General features: G+C 37.2%; 1 protein-coding gene across 3 annotated transcripts in view; it reads left to right on the top strand.

Annotated features, from left to right (window-relative positions):
- The window catches only part of MTBP (MDM2 binding protein), an 83,084-nt gene extending 69,197 nt beyond the window's left edge, over window positions 1-13,887 (top strand). For 2 of the 3 annotated variants that reach the window (XM_027854072.1, XM_027854070.1), the window contains exons 18-22: window positions 4,104-4,370; window positions 9,928-10,177; window positions 10,911-11,024; window positions 12,319-12,384; window positions 13,667-13,887. In XM_027854072.1, coding sequence (XP_027709873.1) covers window positions 4,104-4,370; window positions 9,928-10,177; window positions 10,911-11,024; window positions 12,319-12,384; window positions 13,667-13,705 — 736 coding nt within the window. In that variant the 3' untranslated portion in view covers window positions 13,706-13,887. The remainder of the gene's footprint in view (window positions 1-4,103; window positions 4,371-9,927; window positions 10,178-10,910; window positions 11,025-12,318; window positions 12,385-13,666) is intronic. The other variant, XM_027854071.1, reaches the window with a different exon arrangement.
- Window positions 13,888-14,221: the final 334 nt, after the last annotated feature.

Raw genomic sequence — 14,221 nt, 5'->3', positions numbered from 1 at the left:
GATAGATAGATAGATAGATAGATAGATAGATAGATAGATAGATAGATAGATGTGATGAAACAGGGAGGATTAGAGTTTAATAGAATCAGTTCAAATAAGAGTACTGACTTAAAAGTGGAGGTAAATATGTGTGGTATGTGTGTGTGTATCTCCCTATTCTTGGGTTTACTTTCATTGTTATTCTTTCTTTCTCTTACTCTCTTTATCTCTACAGCTATTTCTTATCTGTTAGTTTGACTATTCTCTTTCCTAGCTCAGATAAGAGAATGGTACTTAATCTTCTTGCCCCACATGATGAAGAAAGGGGGTCTACCCAATGATATTAATTTGCAGTTCCGCTTTCCTAGAAGTGTTGTTTCCTTCCACTCCCTTACTTATACATTCTTATATGAGTCTCTAGAATCTATTCCCAGGACAGCTAGTTCTCTGTGGAGGCAAAGGGCTGCACTGAGAAGTGTTCCATAATTTTAATCTAGGTGTTCTAATTCTATTCTTTGTGTTTTTCCTCATCGTTTATCCCTTTTGATATCCTCATTTTGAGCATATGAATCTGTATCTGATATATTTTCTCTCATCTCCTCTTCTTCTCTCCTATTGGGATTTAAAGGTGATACATATGACCTAAAGCTGATCCTCTGAAGTGTCTAAATTTTCCCAACAGGGTTCAGTGGAATGCCATTCTCTTATCACCTCCCTGAGACGTCAGCTTCACAGTGCTACAAGATTGTTCCCCCACTGTAGGGCATATCCAGTTTCCAGTCCTCTCTCTTTATTCTGCTTCTCAGTGTTCTGTCCCTAATTTCTAATGTCCAAAGGCAGAGGAAAAAAACGAAAGTCTCTTATTCTCACCTTCCAGGATTCCTTTCTCTGTATTATCCTCTTATTCTCACCTTCCAAGATTCCTTTCTCTGTATTATTCTAATGCCTCTAATCCTGTGTTAATAAGGGATGAAATTATACCCTCCTCTCCCAAATTCCCTGTTATCTTGATTAAGTCCCTATGGAATTTGTAACATTTTTATTTTCTCCTTTCTATTTCAAGTTTTCTTTGATGTTGTAGTTCTGAAATTTGTATACACTTTCTTGGTAATTTAAACTTGGATTTTTTTTTCTGTTGATGTATGGTGGATTTTCTTAATCTGAACTTTGCTGTCTGCTTTCGCTGTTTCTGGGGAATTATTTATTATTTCTTGGAAAATGGTCTTCATCTATTCCCTTACATGATGTTTTTCTCAAAGTCCTATAAACCTCAGGTTATCTCCTTGCACCCTGTCTTCAAATTCAGGATTCTTATTTTGTAGAGCTCTCATGTATTCTTCCAACCTTGTTGATTATTATTTTGTTTTATTATTTTTCCTTCTGCCTCTACATTTTTGCATTCAAATTCTTTTATTTTCTTTATTAAAGAATCTTTTGAAACATGCTGATTTCTTCCTTCAGCATTTTAATTTCTAATCTCTTTCAGTGATATCTTTCCTTATTTTTGAAATCAGTCTTCTGAACCATTCCAGAAATTCTTTGTCTTATTCTATTATTATTTCAGAAGACTTAGTAGAATTTGCTATGTTATCTTCACCTTTCCCAGGACATTTTAGATGCACTTTTTTGTTATGGAGTACTTGCCTTCTGATTATTGAACCTATTCTTTGCTTATTTCTCTTTCTTTGTCAACATTTGTCTGTCTCAGTCAATCTGCTGAATTTTTTTGTGGCGTCCTCAATAACGATGTGCTTACTTCCCTTTAAAAGGTTCATTGCTATCGTGTTCTTCCCCCAGCCCTTGCTGCTAATTCTCTGTTCTTTCAGACTGTCAGAATTGAATGTGGGTGATACTGCTGCAGGGGCACTCCAAGTAGCCATTATAGTAAGGGCCTCTTGTCTGAATTTACCAGTCCTGCTTTTCTGGGTTCTGGCTTTCTTCAATCAACTGGCTTCTCCTGGATGGGCAGGAAAGTTCTCCCATGACATTACTGAGTGTTTCAAAAAGGCTTTACAGTTGAATTTCTTCTCCACTTTTCTCTTTCTGGCTGTGTGTTTCCACTTATGCTATATTAATTAGTTTAATCAAGAGTGAGTTTCTAATTTCCTCTCTCATCTGATTTTTTGTTCACCAGCCTCCATATTCTTCTACAGCCACCACCACTCTTTTTCCTTTTTCTTTCAACCTGGAGCTAGTCTGATGAGTAGTCATAAATTCACCTTGTTTGACCCAAAATGCTGTCAGGGGCTGAGAAGGTGGAGGCTGGGAATGTGAGAACTTCTTGTGGGAACCTTTAAAGATAGTGCCTTCCTTCTGTTGATAGTCTCCAACCTATTCTGTACATATCTTGTTTGTACATAATTGTTTTTAATGTTGTCTCCCCTATTAGATTATGAGCTCCTTGAGAACATAGACTATCTTGCCTTTTTTCCCTCAGCACTTAGCACAATGCCCAATAGTAGGTGTTTAATAAATATATCTTGACTCACTGACTGATTAGAATTGTCAAATTGGTCTTCAGTCTTTTTTTGTCCCTCCCAAGAATTACTTTGTGGAAGGTTCCTTCACTTCTAATAAGAAAGGGTGAATTTTGGCTCTTCTTAGTTGTATTTTTTCTTAAGGTCAGGAAAGCTGTCCTTAGGAAAACAGTCATTCTATTATTTTCCCAAGATTCCCTGATGAACAAAATTTGTTTGACTTATTTATTATTTTAAAGATTTTTAATCATTTCTTATCTTAGCCTCCCTGTTGCAACCTGAAATTCTGATTTTAATATAGAAAGTTCACCTTGATCGTTTTATTTTCCCTCTGTATCTTTTCTACCCCTACTGTATCTGCTTTGAAACATAATAGCCAGATGTACAAATAGTACAGATGTATGTGACCATGAATTTTTTTTTTAATGGTGGGGATGTTTTTCCTTTTGTTTCTACTGTTCTGCCTTATAATACTTCAAATTTTATTAGTCATTTCAATTCTTGCAACCCATTGGGCCAATGATTTATGAAAACAAGTCTATGATTTTTCTCAGGTCCCTTGATTGGTCCACAATTGATAGTGCGTTGGCATTTATGAAGTGCCTACTATATGCTAGGCACTGCTAAGTGCTGGGAATACAAAGAAAGCTAAATAGCACAGTATCCTTGAATGTAGAAGTATAATTTAAACTTCCCCCTAAATATATTACCTTTCATTTTCCTACAATAGGATTTGCCTGCTGCCTTTCTTGACTTAACACAATTTCATACATTTTCCTGCAGTTTACCTCTAGACTGCTGGTTGGTTTCCATACCTCAAACCCCTCCTTTCTCTACTCCATCTGCTCCTCAGCTGTCAGATTGATTTTCCTAAAGCACAGATTTGACCACATTACCCCTCCCATTTCCATCCCTGTTACCTTCAGGATGAAATATAAAATCCTCTGTTTGACTTTGAAAGCCCTTTACAACTTGGTCACTTCCTACCTTTCCATCTTTTTACTTCTTGCTCCTCTCCAGGTGTTCGGTGAACCAGTGACACTGACCTCCTTGTAGACCCTTGAACATGCAACTACATCTCCTTAGACTGAGCATTTTCACTGGCTGTCCCCTATTTCTGAAATACTCTCTTTCATCTTTCCCTCATAGCTTCCCTTGCTTCCTTCAAGTCTCAGCTGAAGTGTCACTTTTCCCATTCATCCTTCAACCTACTGCCTCCTCTCTAAGACCACCCCTGATTTATCCTGTATATATCTGGCCAATAGAGAGTGGTTCTGATGTTGTCTTCCTCATTACTCAGACTGCGAGCTCTTGAGCCCCCCATTCTTTGTATCCCTAGCGTTTAGCACAATGCCTGGCACATATTAGGCACTTAATTCCACTTGACTTGATATTTTACTACAAAGATACTTTAATGTTATCTGTACCCTTAGAGAATTAATTCACTGAGTATTGTTCATTGTTTAGTACTGTTTACTCAAAATGTTATTAATAAGCTTATCTCAAGTACTGATTCCTGAAGAACTAACTCTGTTTTGAGACTTCCTTATTTGTTCTTTGTTTTCTGATTTGGAAAAAAGATAAGAAACCTTCTTCTGTACTTATTCATACAAGCTTTAGTTTTAACAGCTTTTTCATCATTTTTAGATATTGTCTGGATGACCGAAAAGCCTTAGAAAGAGATGGAGGATTTTCTGAACTTCAGTCTCGTCTCATTCGTTATGAAACTCAGACTACGTGTACAAAAGACTGTTTCCCTGTACCCTGGGTCTTGAGTCCTCTTCCATCCCCAGCAGTTTTGTCGGAGCCTGGGAGTGTCCCAGATGGAGAAGCTTTACAGAGTGAACTAAGGACTGAAGTATCCAGACTGAAACGGAGATCAAAAGACACGGATTGCTTTTATCCTACAAAGAGGTAATGTGCTATATGGAGAGATAAAAAAGCACTGGCAGAAAATTTCTCTCTAGTGCAAATGAAACTTTTTCATCTATTGCTGTATTTTTAAAAGATGCTTTCTAGATGTATGCAAATTTCTTTAATCCCTTTGGTGTAGCAGTATTTTTTTAATTGCTAATAATAGGTATGCATAAATTTTAGGTTAAATATCAGAAAGAAAGAATTCAATGTTTTGTTTTATATAAGTGAGAAACTTATATAACCTGCTAGATTGATAAATCACAAAATCAAATTTCTGCATGCATGGTAATATAATTTTAATGTCTAAAATAATAAAATCAAGGTTGCTGAAATGTGTAATGTAAATTCTGTGAAATTTTTGTCTTTTACTTTTTAGACCTTTAGCCCACAAAAGTCCATTTTTTTGAGTGATTGAAAATAACAGAATGAAATGAATTCTACATAGTCATATGTCAGTTCCATAGTTAATCTTCAAACAAGCCATGCTGTAGCAAGTGGAGAGAGAGCTGGTGCATGACTTTTTTTTGTTTGCAGATGATTGTGCACTCAATGCAGCCTCTGAAGCTGAAATGCAACAAAGTATGGATCAGTTCTCTGGTGCTTGTGCTTATTTTGGCCTAACAACTAACACCAAGAAAACACAGGGTCTCTACCAGCCAGTACCTCACCATTCATATGTGGAACCAGTAGTTACATCTAATGGAGAAATTTTGAATACTATGGTTAAGTTCACTTACCTTGGCAGTATAATTTCCAGGGATGTACGCAGATGATGAGGTTGATACATGCATTGCCAGAGCTAGCTCAGTGTGTAGGAAGCTCCAAAGAAAAGCATGGGAGAGAAGAAATATTAGACTGCCTACCAGATTGAAGATCTACAGAGCCGTTGTGCTGACCTCACCCTTGTATGCCTGTGAAACCTGGCCATTATACCAGCACCATGCCAGGAAACTGAATCACTTCCACTTGAATTGTCTGAGGAAGACAGGAAGATTCTGAAAATCACCTGGCAAGATAAGGTATTGGACACAGAAGACCTTTCTTGAGCTAAACTGTCAAGCATTCAAACTCTTCTGCAGAGAACACAACTCTGATGAGCTGGCCATGTTGTTCTTTTTTTTTTCTTATGGTAATTTTTTATTTATTTTTTTTGTTTTCAACATTTATTTCCACAAGATTTTGAGTTCCAAATTTTCACCCCACCTCACCCCTCCCCCCACCCCAAGATGGCATGCATTCTAAATACTCCTTCCCCTAGTCTGCCTTCCCTTCTATCTCTTCCCCCCTTCTCTTATCCCCTTCCCCTTCACTTTTCCTGTAGGGCAGGATGGATTTCTGTGCCCCGTTTCCTGTATTTCTTATTTCCCAGTTGCATGTGAAAACATTTTTTTTTAAACATGTGTTTTTAAAACTTTGGTTTCCAAATTTTCTCCCTTCCTTCCTCCCCACCCACCCTCATTGAAAAGGCAAGCAACTCAATATAGGTTATACATGTGCAGTTATGCAAAACACTTCCATAGTAGACAGGCCGTGAAAAACTAACTCTATTTCCCTTAATCCTGTCCTGCCCCCCCCATTTATTCTATTCTTTCTTTTGACCCTGTCCCTCCTCAGCAGTATTTGCTTCTGATTACTCCCTTTCCCAATCTGCCCTCCTCTCTATCATTCCCCTACTCTCTTGTCCCCTTCCCCCCCATTTTCCTGTAGGGCAAGACAGATTTCCACACCCAATTGAGTGTGTATGTTATTCCCTCCTTAAGTCAAATCCTATGAGAATAAGATTCATTCATTCCCTCTCACCTTACCCCTTTTCCCCTCCATTGTAAGAGCCTTTTCTTTTCTTTTTTTTTTTCGTAGGATAATTTACCCCATTCTACCTCTCCCTTTCTCCTTCTCCTAGTCTATTCCTCTCTCACCCCTTAATTATATCCTCCAGATATGACCCTTTCATTTTCAACTCACCCTGTGCCCTCTATCTATCTATCTGTATATATGTGTACATATAATTTTTTCCCCTCCAACTACCCTAATACTGACAAAGTTCTCATGAGTTACAAATATCATCTTTCCATGCAGGAATGTAAACAGTTCAACCTTAATAAGTCTCTTATGATTTTCTCTTTCCTGTTTACCTCTTCATATTCCACTCGAGTCTTGTATTTGAAAATCAAATTTTCTATTTAACTCTGGTCTTTTCATCAAGAATGCTTGAAAGTCCTCTATTTCCCTGAATGACTATTTTTTCCCCTGCAGGATTATACTCAGTTTTGCTGGGTAGGTGATTCTTGGTTGTAATCCTATCTCCTTTGCTCTCTGGAATATTATATTCCATGCCCTGTGGTCCCTTAATGTAGAAGCAGCTAAATCTTGTGTTATCCTGATTTTGTTTCCACAATACTTGGATTGTTTCTTTCTGGCTGCTTGTAATATTTTCTCCTTGACCTGGGAACTCTGAAATTTGGCTACAATATTCCTAGGAGTTTTCCTTTGGGGATCTCTTTCAGGAGATCAATAGATTCTTTCAATTTCTATTTTGCCCTCTGATTCTAAAATATCAAGACAGTTTTCCTGGATAATTTCTTGAAAGATGATGTCTAGGCTCTTTTTTTGATCATAGCTTTCAGATAGTCCAACAATTTTTAAATTCTCTCTCCTGGATTTATTCTCCAGGTCATTTGTTTTACCAATGAGATATTTCACATTGTTTCCTAATTTTTCATTCTTTTGGATTTGTTTTACAGTATCTTGATTTCTCATAAAGTCTCTAGCTTCCAATTGCTCTATTCTAATTTTTAAGGAAGTATTTTCTTCAGTAATCTTTTGTACTTCCTTTTCCATTTGGCCAATTTAGCTTTTTAGGGCATTCTTCTCCTCATTGGCTTTTTGGACCTCTTTTGCCATTTGGGTTAGGCTATTTTTTAAGGTGCTATTTTCTTCAGTATTTTTTTTTGGGTCTCTTTTAGCAAGCTGTTGAGTTGTTTTTCATGATTTTCTTGCATCACTCTCAGTTGTTCCTCTGTTTCTCTTACTTGCTTCTCAAAATCCCTTTTGAGCTCTTCCAAGGCCTGGGACTGATTCATATTTTTCTTGGAGGCTTTGGATGTAGGAGCTTTGGCTTTGTTGTCTTCTGGTTGTATGTTTTGATCTTCTTTGTCACCAAAGTAAGATAATATAGTCTGACTCTTTTTGCACTGCTTACTCATGATCCCGGCCAGTTACTTGAGTTTTAAACTCTTTGTTAAGGTAAAAATCTGCTTCCAATGTGAAGAGTGCACTGTCCCAAGCTTCAGGGGTTTGTACAGCTGTTTTCAGAGGTACTTCTAGGGACCTGTAAATTTTCAGTTCTTCCAAGGTGGTGTGATAAGGGGCGAGGTGTTTCCTCTCCACAGCCACAACAAGCTCCACTGCACCAGCGTTTCTCCTAGCCCCAGGACCGCCCCTCAGAACTGTGACCCAGATCCAAGCATCGGTAAAGCAAGGGATTCCTGTCTCAGCACTGGCATAGAGATCCTTGTAATTCCCCTCTGATCAGCCACCCAATTCCCCCTCAGTCTGTGGGCTGGAAGCTCAGAAAACAGTCGCTGTCCCGAGGGCACGCTCGGGACTTGTGGCTGAGACCTAGCTCCTCTCTCACCGCAGTCACAGACTTTTCCCACTGACCTTCCACGTTGTCTTTGGCATTCCTGGGTTGAGAAGTCTGGAAACCATCACAGCTGCCTGTGAATCAGTCCTCTGAGGCCTCCTCCAGGGTCGCTGTGGCCTGCATACCCACGCCGCACTGCGCTCCTCTCCCAGCCCAGCGCAATATACCTTTCTGATCAACCATCCAGGCTGTCTTTGGCTGGAAATTTGTTTTACTCTATCTTTTTGTGGGTTCTGCTGCTTTAGAATTTGTTTAGAGCCATTTTTTTAGGTATTTGGAGGGCTTTGGGAGAGAGCTCAAGACAGTCACTGCTTTCCCTCCACCATCTTGGTTCCGCCCCTAAAAATCTGGCCATGTTGTTCTAATGCCAACCATACATTTCCCTAAAACACTTTTATGGAGAACTCGCACAAGGCAAGGACTCACATGGTGGCCAGAAGAAGTGATACCAGGACACTCTCAAGGTCTGTCCTAAGAACTTTGGAATTAATTGTGTGACTGGCAAAGTACCACCTAGCATGGTGTACCCCCATCAAAGAAGGTGCTGTACTCTAAGAGCAAAGCAAAATCATAGTAGCTCAAAAGAAACATGAGCTATGCAAATTTAGAGACATCTCCACTCCAAATGGTCATAGGGACTGTTTGTGACCATCCTGTGGTAGAACATTTCAAACTTGTTTTGGTCTGATCAGCCATGATCAGATACACGGTACCTTAACTTCAATGTAGCGGTGTCATTTTGGTCCTCTTCAAGAATAGTCAATAACCAACCAACTATAGCAGTAGATTAAAACTTTTTCCTGGAAGGTCTTAATGAAGTCCTAGTGCTCTTTTAAACTTGAGCAGATTTAGTTGTATAAATCAGAATACTTAAATGGTAAGTTTATTAAACTTCAGGAGATGAATTTTGTGTCATACTAGAAAATAAAAAATGGCTATCAGATCTTCTTTTGCCAGAAAAAAATTGAAGTCCACATTAGGTATGAGAAGAAAACTCCCTAATCATTGCAAAAAAATTTTTTTACAGAGAATTTCTAACATAATAACAGTTTAAGTTGTTTAAGTTGGAAAAAAAATACTTAAAGGCTCTTGGAAAAGGGGGAACTTTAATTTAGTCAAAAGCGACTTATAAAAATATTAGAAAGATTAAGGAGCAATAAGAATTATACAGCTACACTTAATGAGCAGCAATATTTTATATGGTACAGTATATTCCTTGAATACTAATACCTATACAAAACACTTTCTTTCATAAAGTTATCTCAATAGAAATAATTTTCTAATAGTGATTATCTGGACCAGAGTGAAGCGGGAAGTAGATGGACTTTTAACTAATAGATGGAAGTTAAAAGGAAATAGAGTTTGATTCCATGTAAGGAATGACGTTCTAACAATTAACAGTATATGAAAATAGCGTGGGCTATCTCATGAGTGCAGTGAGTTTCCCATCAATAGTGTTGTTTAAGCAGAGTTTAGGTTACCAACTTAACAAGAATGTCATAAAAGAAATTCATGCTCTGGGAAAGAATAGGACAAAGATGGTTTTTGAGATCTCATCCCACTTTGGTATTCTACAATCTGTGGTATATGAAGGCCTTATTTTAAAGCTGAGCAAGCTTATAGTGCTGGGATCTAATAAAGCTCAGTCTTTGCTGCTGTTTGTCTTGTTAGAAGAAGTACCAACTTAGAGTGTTGTTTCTAAACAACATTCATTCTTTTGAAAAAACCAAATGATCATCCTAATTGTGCTATATTGACTACTTATTGGTGGAATTAGAAAGGAAGCATTTTCCTCTTTCCTGTTTTTGAGCTCCTGAATATGAGAGAACATGTTTGTAATACTATTAATAGAAAATGGATGTCATAGGAAATTCATAATTACTTAGTTTGTGTTTCTGATTTTTTTCCCAGTAGAGTAACAAAATCTGAAAGCTCTGATTCTCTTCTTTCTCAAGCAAGTGGTAATAGTGGACTTCATTGTACAGTGACTACTATAAGATCACACCCACATCGGTCTTCATCTGTAACTTGTCCATCTATTCAAACTCCCAGCTCTGCAGTTCGAAACATAACTTCAAAGGCAGGTGTAGGTCAGAGAAATGTACAAGAATCAGACCCGAAAAGGCAAGCTAAGGAATCAAGATCACAGAAACATACTCGGGTAAAGATTTCTTTTCATATAGTCATAACAATAATTGAGAAAATTGTATTCTGTTCTTAATACTAAAAGAAAAAAATGCAGAATTTTATGGAGGTAATGTAGCAGTTCAAGGCACAGCTTTCAGTCCTGAATTCATAGCTATCATATCCTGCTAACTAATATAATCATGTGAAGCATTTTTGCTTATTTATTTCATGTATAATTTTCTTCAGTGGTCTTTAGAACTGAATATAGATATATAGGTATAGATCTATGTATGTAGCTCTGTATCTATGTCTATATATGTATAGTTAGATATAGCTATAGATTTATCTACATGCCTGTATATAAATATCTATATAGCTCTATTTATATATGTGTGTATACAGACACACCCATATAATGTATAAAATAGTACGAAATAGTAATATGAAATGGCTGCTAGGTGGCACAATGTCAGGCCTAGAGTCAGGTCTTCTAGAGTTCAGATTCTACCTCAGACACTTACTAGCTGTGCGACCCTGGGCAAGTCACTTAACCCTGTTTGCCTCAGTTCCTCATCTGTAAAATGAGCTGGAGAAAGAAATGGCAAACCACTCCAGGATCTTTTCTAAGACAACCCCCAATGGGGTAACAAAATGTTGGACATGACTGAAATGACTAAACAGCAATAATAATATAAAATACCAACCTGGAAAAAGTTTTGCTTGTACATTTTTTCAGAAATTTAGTCATGCTTTGTATTCTTTTTAAGATGCTGAAAGAAGTAGTTACTAAAACTCTAAAGAAACACAGTATTTCTGAGGACCATGACTGTTTTTCAGCCTGCAGCAAGCGTCTCTTTGAGATATCCAAATTCTATCTAAAGGTAAGATGTCTTTTCTTCTATGATCAGAGTTGTAGTTCTCATTCTTAGGTTCATGTATGGCTTAAATAATATTTGAAAGAAACAGCAAAAATATAGCCAACTTTTAGAACCTTGACAGTGGGAGTCAGGAGTAACAAGAATTAAATCAACATGGGTTCTCTTTTCTTCTCTGTATACTCTTTCCTATGTCTTTTCTGTTTAGGCAGTCAGTGACATTTATTGAGTACCTGCTGTGTGCCAAGTACTTTGCTAAGTGGTGGGGATACAAAGAAAGGCAAAAGACAATCCCTGCTGCCAAAGAGCTCACATAATGATCAGCCCTTTCTGAAAGCTACATATGCAGACTCAGTCTTTCCCTTGAGCTCAGGGTGTAAAATATATTCTGCTGGATGTAATGTTTTCAGATTAGTAAATAACGAGACATCATAGCCAATATATTGGGTGTCAGAATCTGAATCCAAAATGATGAGATGAATGAATGAATCAAAATAAAAGTGATTACTATGTGGCAGGATGTATGCTAAGTTCTGAGGATACAAATAGAAAAGCAAAGAGAGTCCTTGCCCCCAAGGAGCTTACATTTTAAGGAAGAAACAAGTATATGGGAGAATGATGAGCTGTAAAAGTTTGGGGGATAAGATAATGAGTTAGACAGTGGGGAAGTAGATCAGCGCACCCATCCAGGAACATGGTGGAGTTGATTTGGTCATAATTTGACTTTAATCTTGTAAGATGAAATATATTAGAGATAAATACAGTTTTATCTTAGGATTAAAAAAATCAACTGCATGAATTAGAAGAGAAGTGACTAAGTAGATGTTTATAAGAAAAGGATCCTAGGGAATTTTAGGTGACTCCAAGCCTATGCATAAGCATTACCCTAAGCATCACCATAAGCCTATCAGTTCTCAGAGTCTGATGACTTTACAGTGTTTTATGGTTGCTGTAGACTGCTTTATTCAAACTATAATTAAGAGGCAACATTATAATTGCAGGAAAAATGCAGGACTCTGAATAGGAAAGATCTGGGTTTAAATCCCAAGTGCATGATACTTGATAAAATGGGTCAATAAAAATAACCTCCCACTTTAAATGTCTGCCCCTAAATTGTGTTAAAATAGAAACTGATTAATGTAGTCTTCACAAGTGTAATAGTCCAATTTATAAGTTGATGAGACTGGACGGTGTTTTTCTTATTTTCTGATACTCCCTTCATTAATCACCATACAAAGAAGATATAATGGCCTGAATAACCTCATGTGAGCATTATTTGACACTATCATGTTACATTTAGGATCTGAAAACTTCAAGAGGTCTGTTTGAAGAAATGAAGAAAACAGCAAATAGCAATGCTAAACAGGTACGTCACCTATTCAGAGATAATGGTCTTTCATTTTAGGACATCTAGTTGTCTTAATCGTTTCAGGAATGTTTAGGCTTCCAAGCTTTAGTACAAAGAAACAAGTGTGCAGAAACATGGCAGAGTTAGCAGACAGAGAGTAAAGTCAGGCAGCTTCATCAAAGGGAAATTCAGTAAAGAATGGGCAATCTGGGATGGTGAAAATAGGTCAAGTCCATTTGGCCTGGTGGAAGGGAGCAGAGAAGCCTGTTAAGGCTGATGAGTTCTTGGTAGGGTTCTTATCTGGATAAAGCAGGACCAGGCATGGGGGTGTGAGGAGTTTGGGCCTGATACACAATGCTAGTGAATGCCTGGGGAATTGAGAACTAGGTACTATTCAAACTCCTTTCCTTCCCCTGTCCCTTTCCAACTTGGCTCAAAGATACAGCCTTTTAGGAAGATTAATGACTTCTTTAGGGATGTTAACTGATATACATATGTATACCATTTTCCTGTGTTTTAAGTATCAGGAGTAAATATTTTATGTTGTACAGTTATTTGCAGTTATTTCTAAGAGCAGTTCCCCCTCTTCCCTCGCTTAGGAAAAGGTGCTCACCTACTGCAAGCCTTACTTGATGAGTGACTCAGGGGAATTGAGCTCTCTCACAGCTGGTTTAGCTGATCTGGGAATCCCCTGTAGTTTTACACTAGTCCACTGTGTCATGTATGCACTGGAGATTCAGTCAGTACTTTTGGAATGAATTTTGGTGTTTTGAGTTTGATTCTGTTGAGCCGTTCCTTTGTAAAGACTGTGATTTACATCCAGACTAAGTTGTTTGCCCAAATACAGTATTTAAGAGGTTGCTGCAGTTAATGAGGCTGTTTGCTTAAAGATGTAGAAATTCCAAGTTAAAGAATACTAGTTCAATTTTCAATCCATTCTGATATTCCATTCTCCATCTGAGTTCACTTCTTTTGAAATGAGCTCTCTGAAATATATTTTAGTATGAAGGGGGAAAAGGTAAAAAAGGGACTTTCCTTCTTCTCAGCTGACAATACTATACTCTGCAGTAAAAGTCCTATAACAAGGTCCTTCAATTAGAATAGAAAGTATTACTGTATTTCTAAGATCATGTCAGATCTAGCATTCTTTATTGTACATGTCCAATATGCCCTTTTGAAATGTGGACAGTAAAGCAGAATGTAATTTTTCAACATGATTTTCTTGAAGATTAGATTCTCTAACTCTTTCTGTTTCATATTGACACATTACCAGAATAATCTAATTTTTCTTTTTCCACAGGTGATTGAATGGGTATTAGAGAAGACAAGTAAGAAGTAACAGCGATTGATTCTGTTTGAGTAGATTATTAAATTATGGGAGGTTGTTTGACATTCTTCTATCTCACTTAAGTCTTAAGTTTCAAACTTAACTCAAAAATGTATTCAATTTAAGAAGATTATTTTATTGACTTCCTTTAATCACTGCAGATTTAGGGATGTTAGCTGTATACTTTTAAAATTATATTTTATACTATTTTTCTGTATTTGAAGTAACAAGAGTAAATATTTTATGTTTGTATAGTTATTATTTAGTTATTTTAAGAATAAACAAAACAATTTTATTTTCCACTTTTGTGGATGGAATCTTTATATTATTTGACCAACTTAAATTACAGACATCTAGGTGCAGTTTTGTTACTTGGCCTTCCTACATCTCAGCCCCCAAATACAAATATCCTAATACAAAACTAGATGGTGTTCCCAGAGTTCTTTTGTGCATTTTATTCTAACACATACTGCCTCACCTCCTTTTGGTGGCCTGAAAGCAGTGAGTTTATGAGAACCTGTGAGTTTA

The sequence above is a fragment of the Vombatus ursinus genome, unplaced genomic scaffold (assembly GCF_900497805.2).
Source record: "Vombatus ursinus unplaced genomic scaffold, bare-nosed wombat genome assembly UNPS02010284.1, whole genome shotgun sequence".
Classification (NCBI taxonomy): Eukaryota; Metazoa; Chordata; class Mammalia; order Diprotodontia; family Vombatidae; genus Vombatus; species Vombatus ursinus.
The sequence above is the reverse complement of the archived record's forward strand: the minus strand, read 5'-3'. Positions and strand labels throughout refer to the sequence as shown.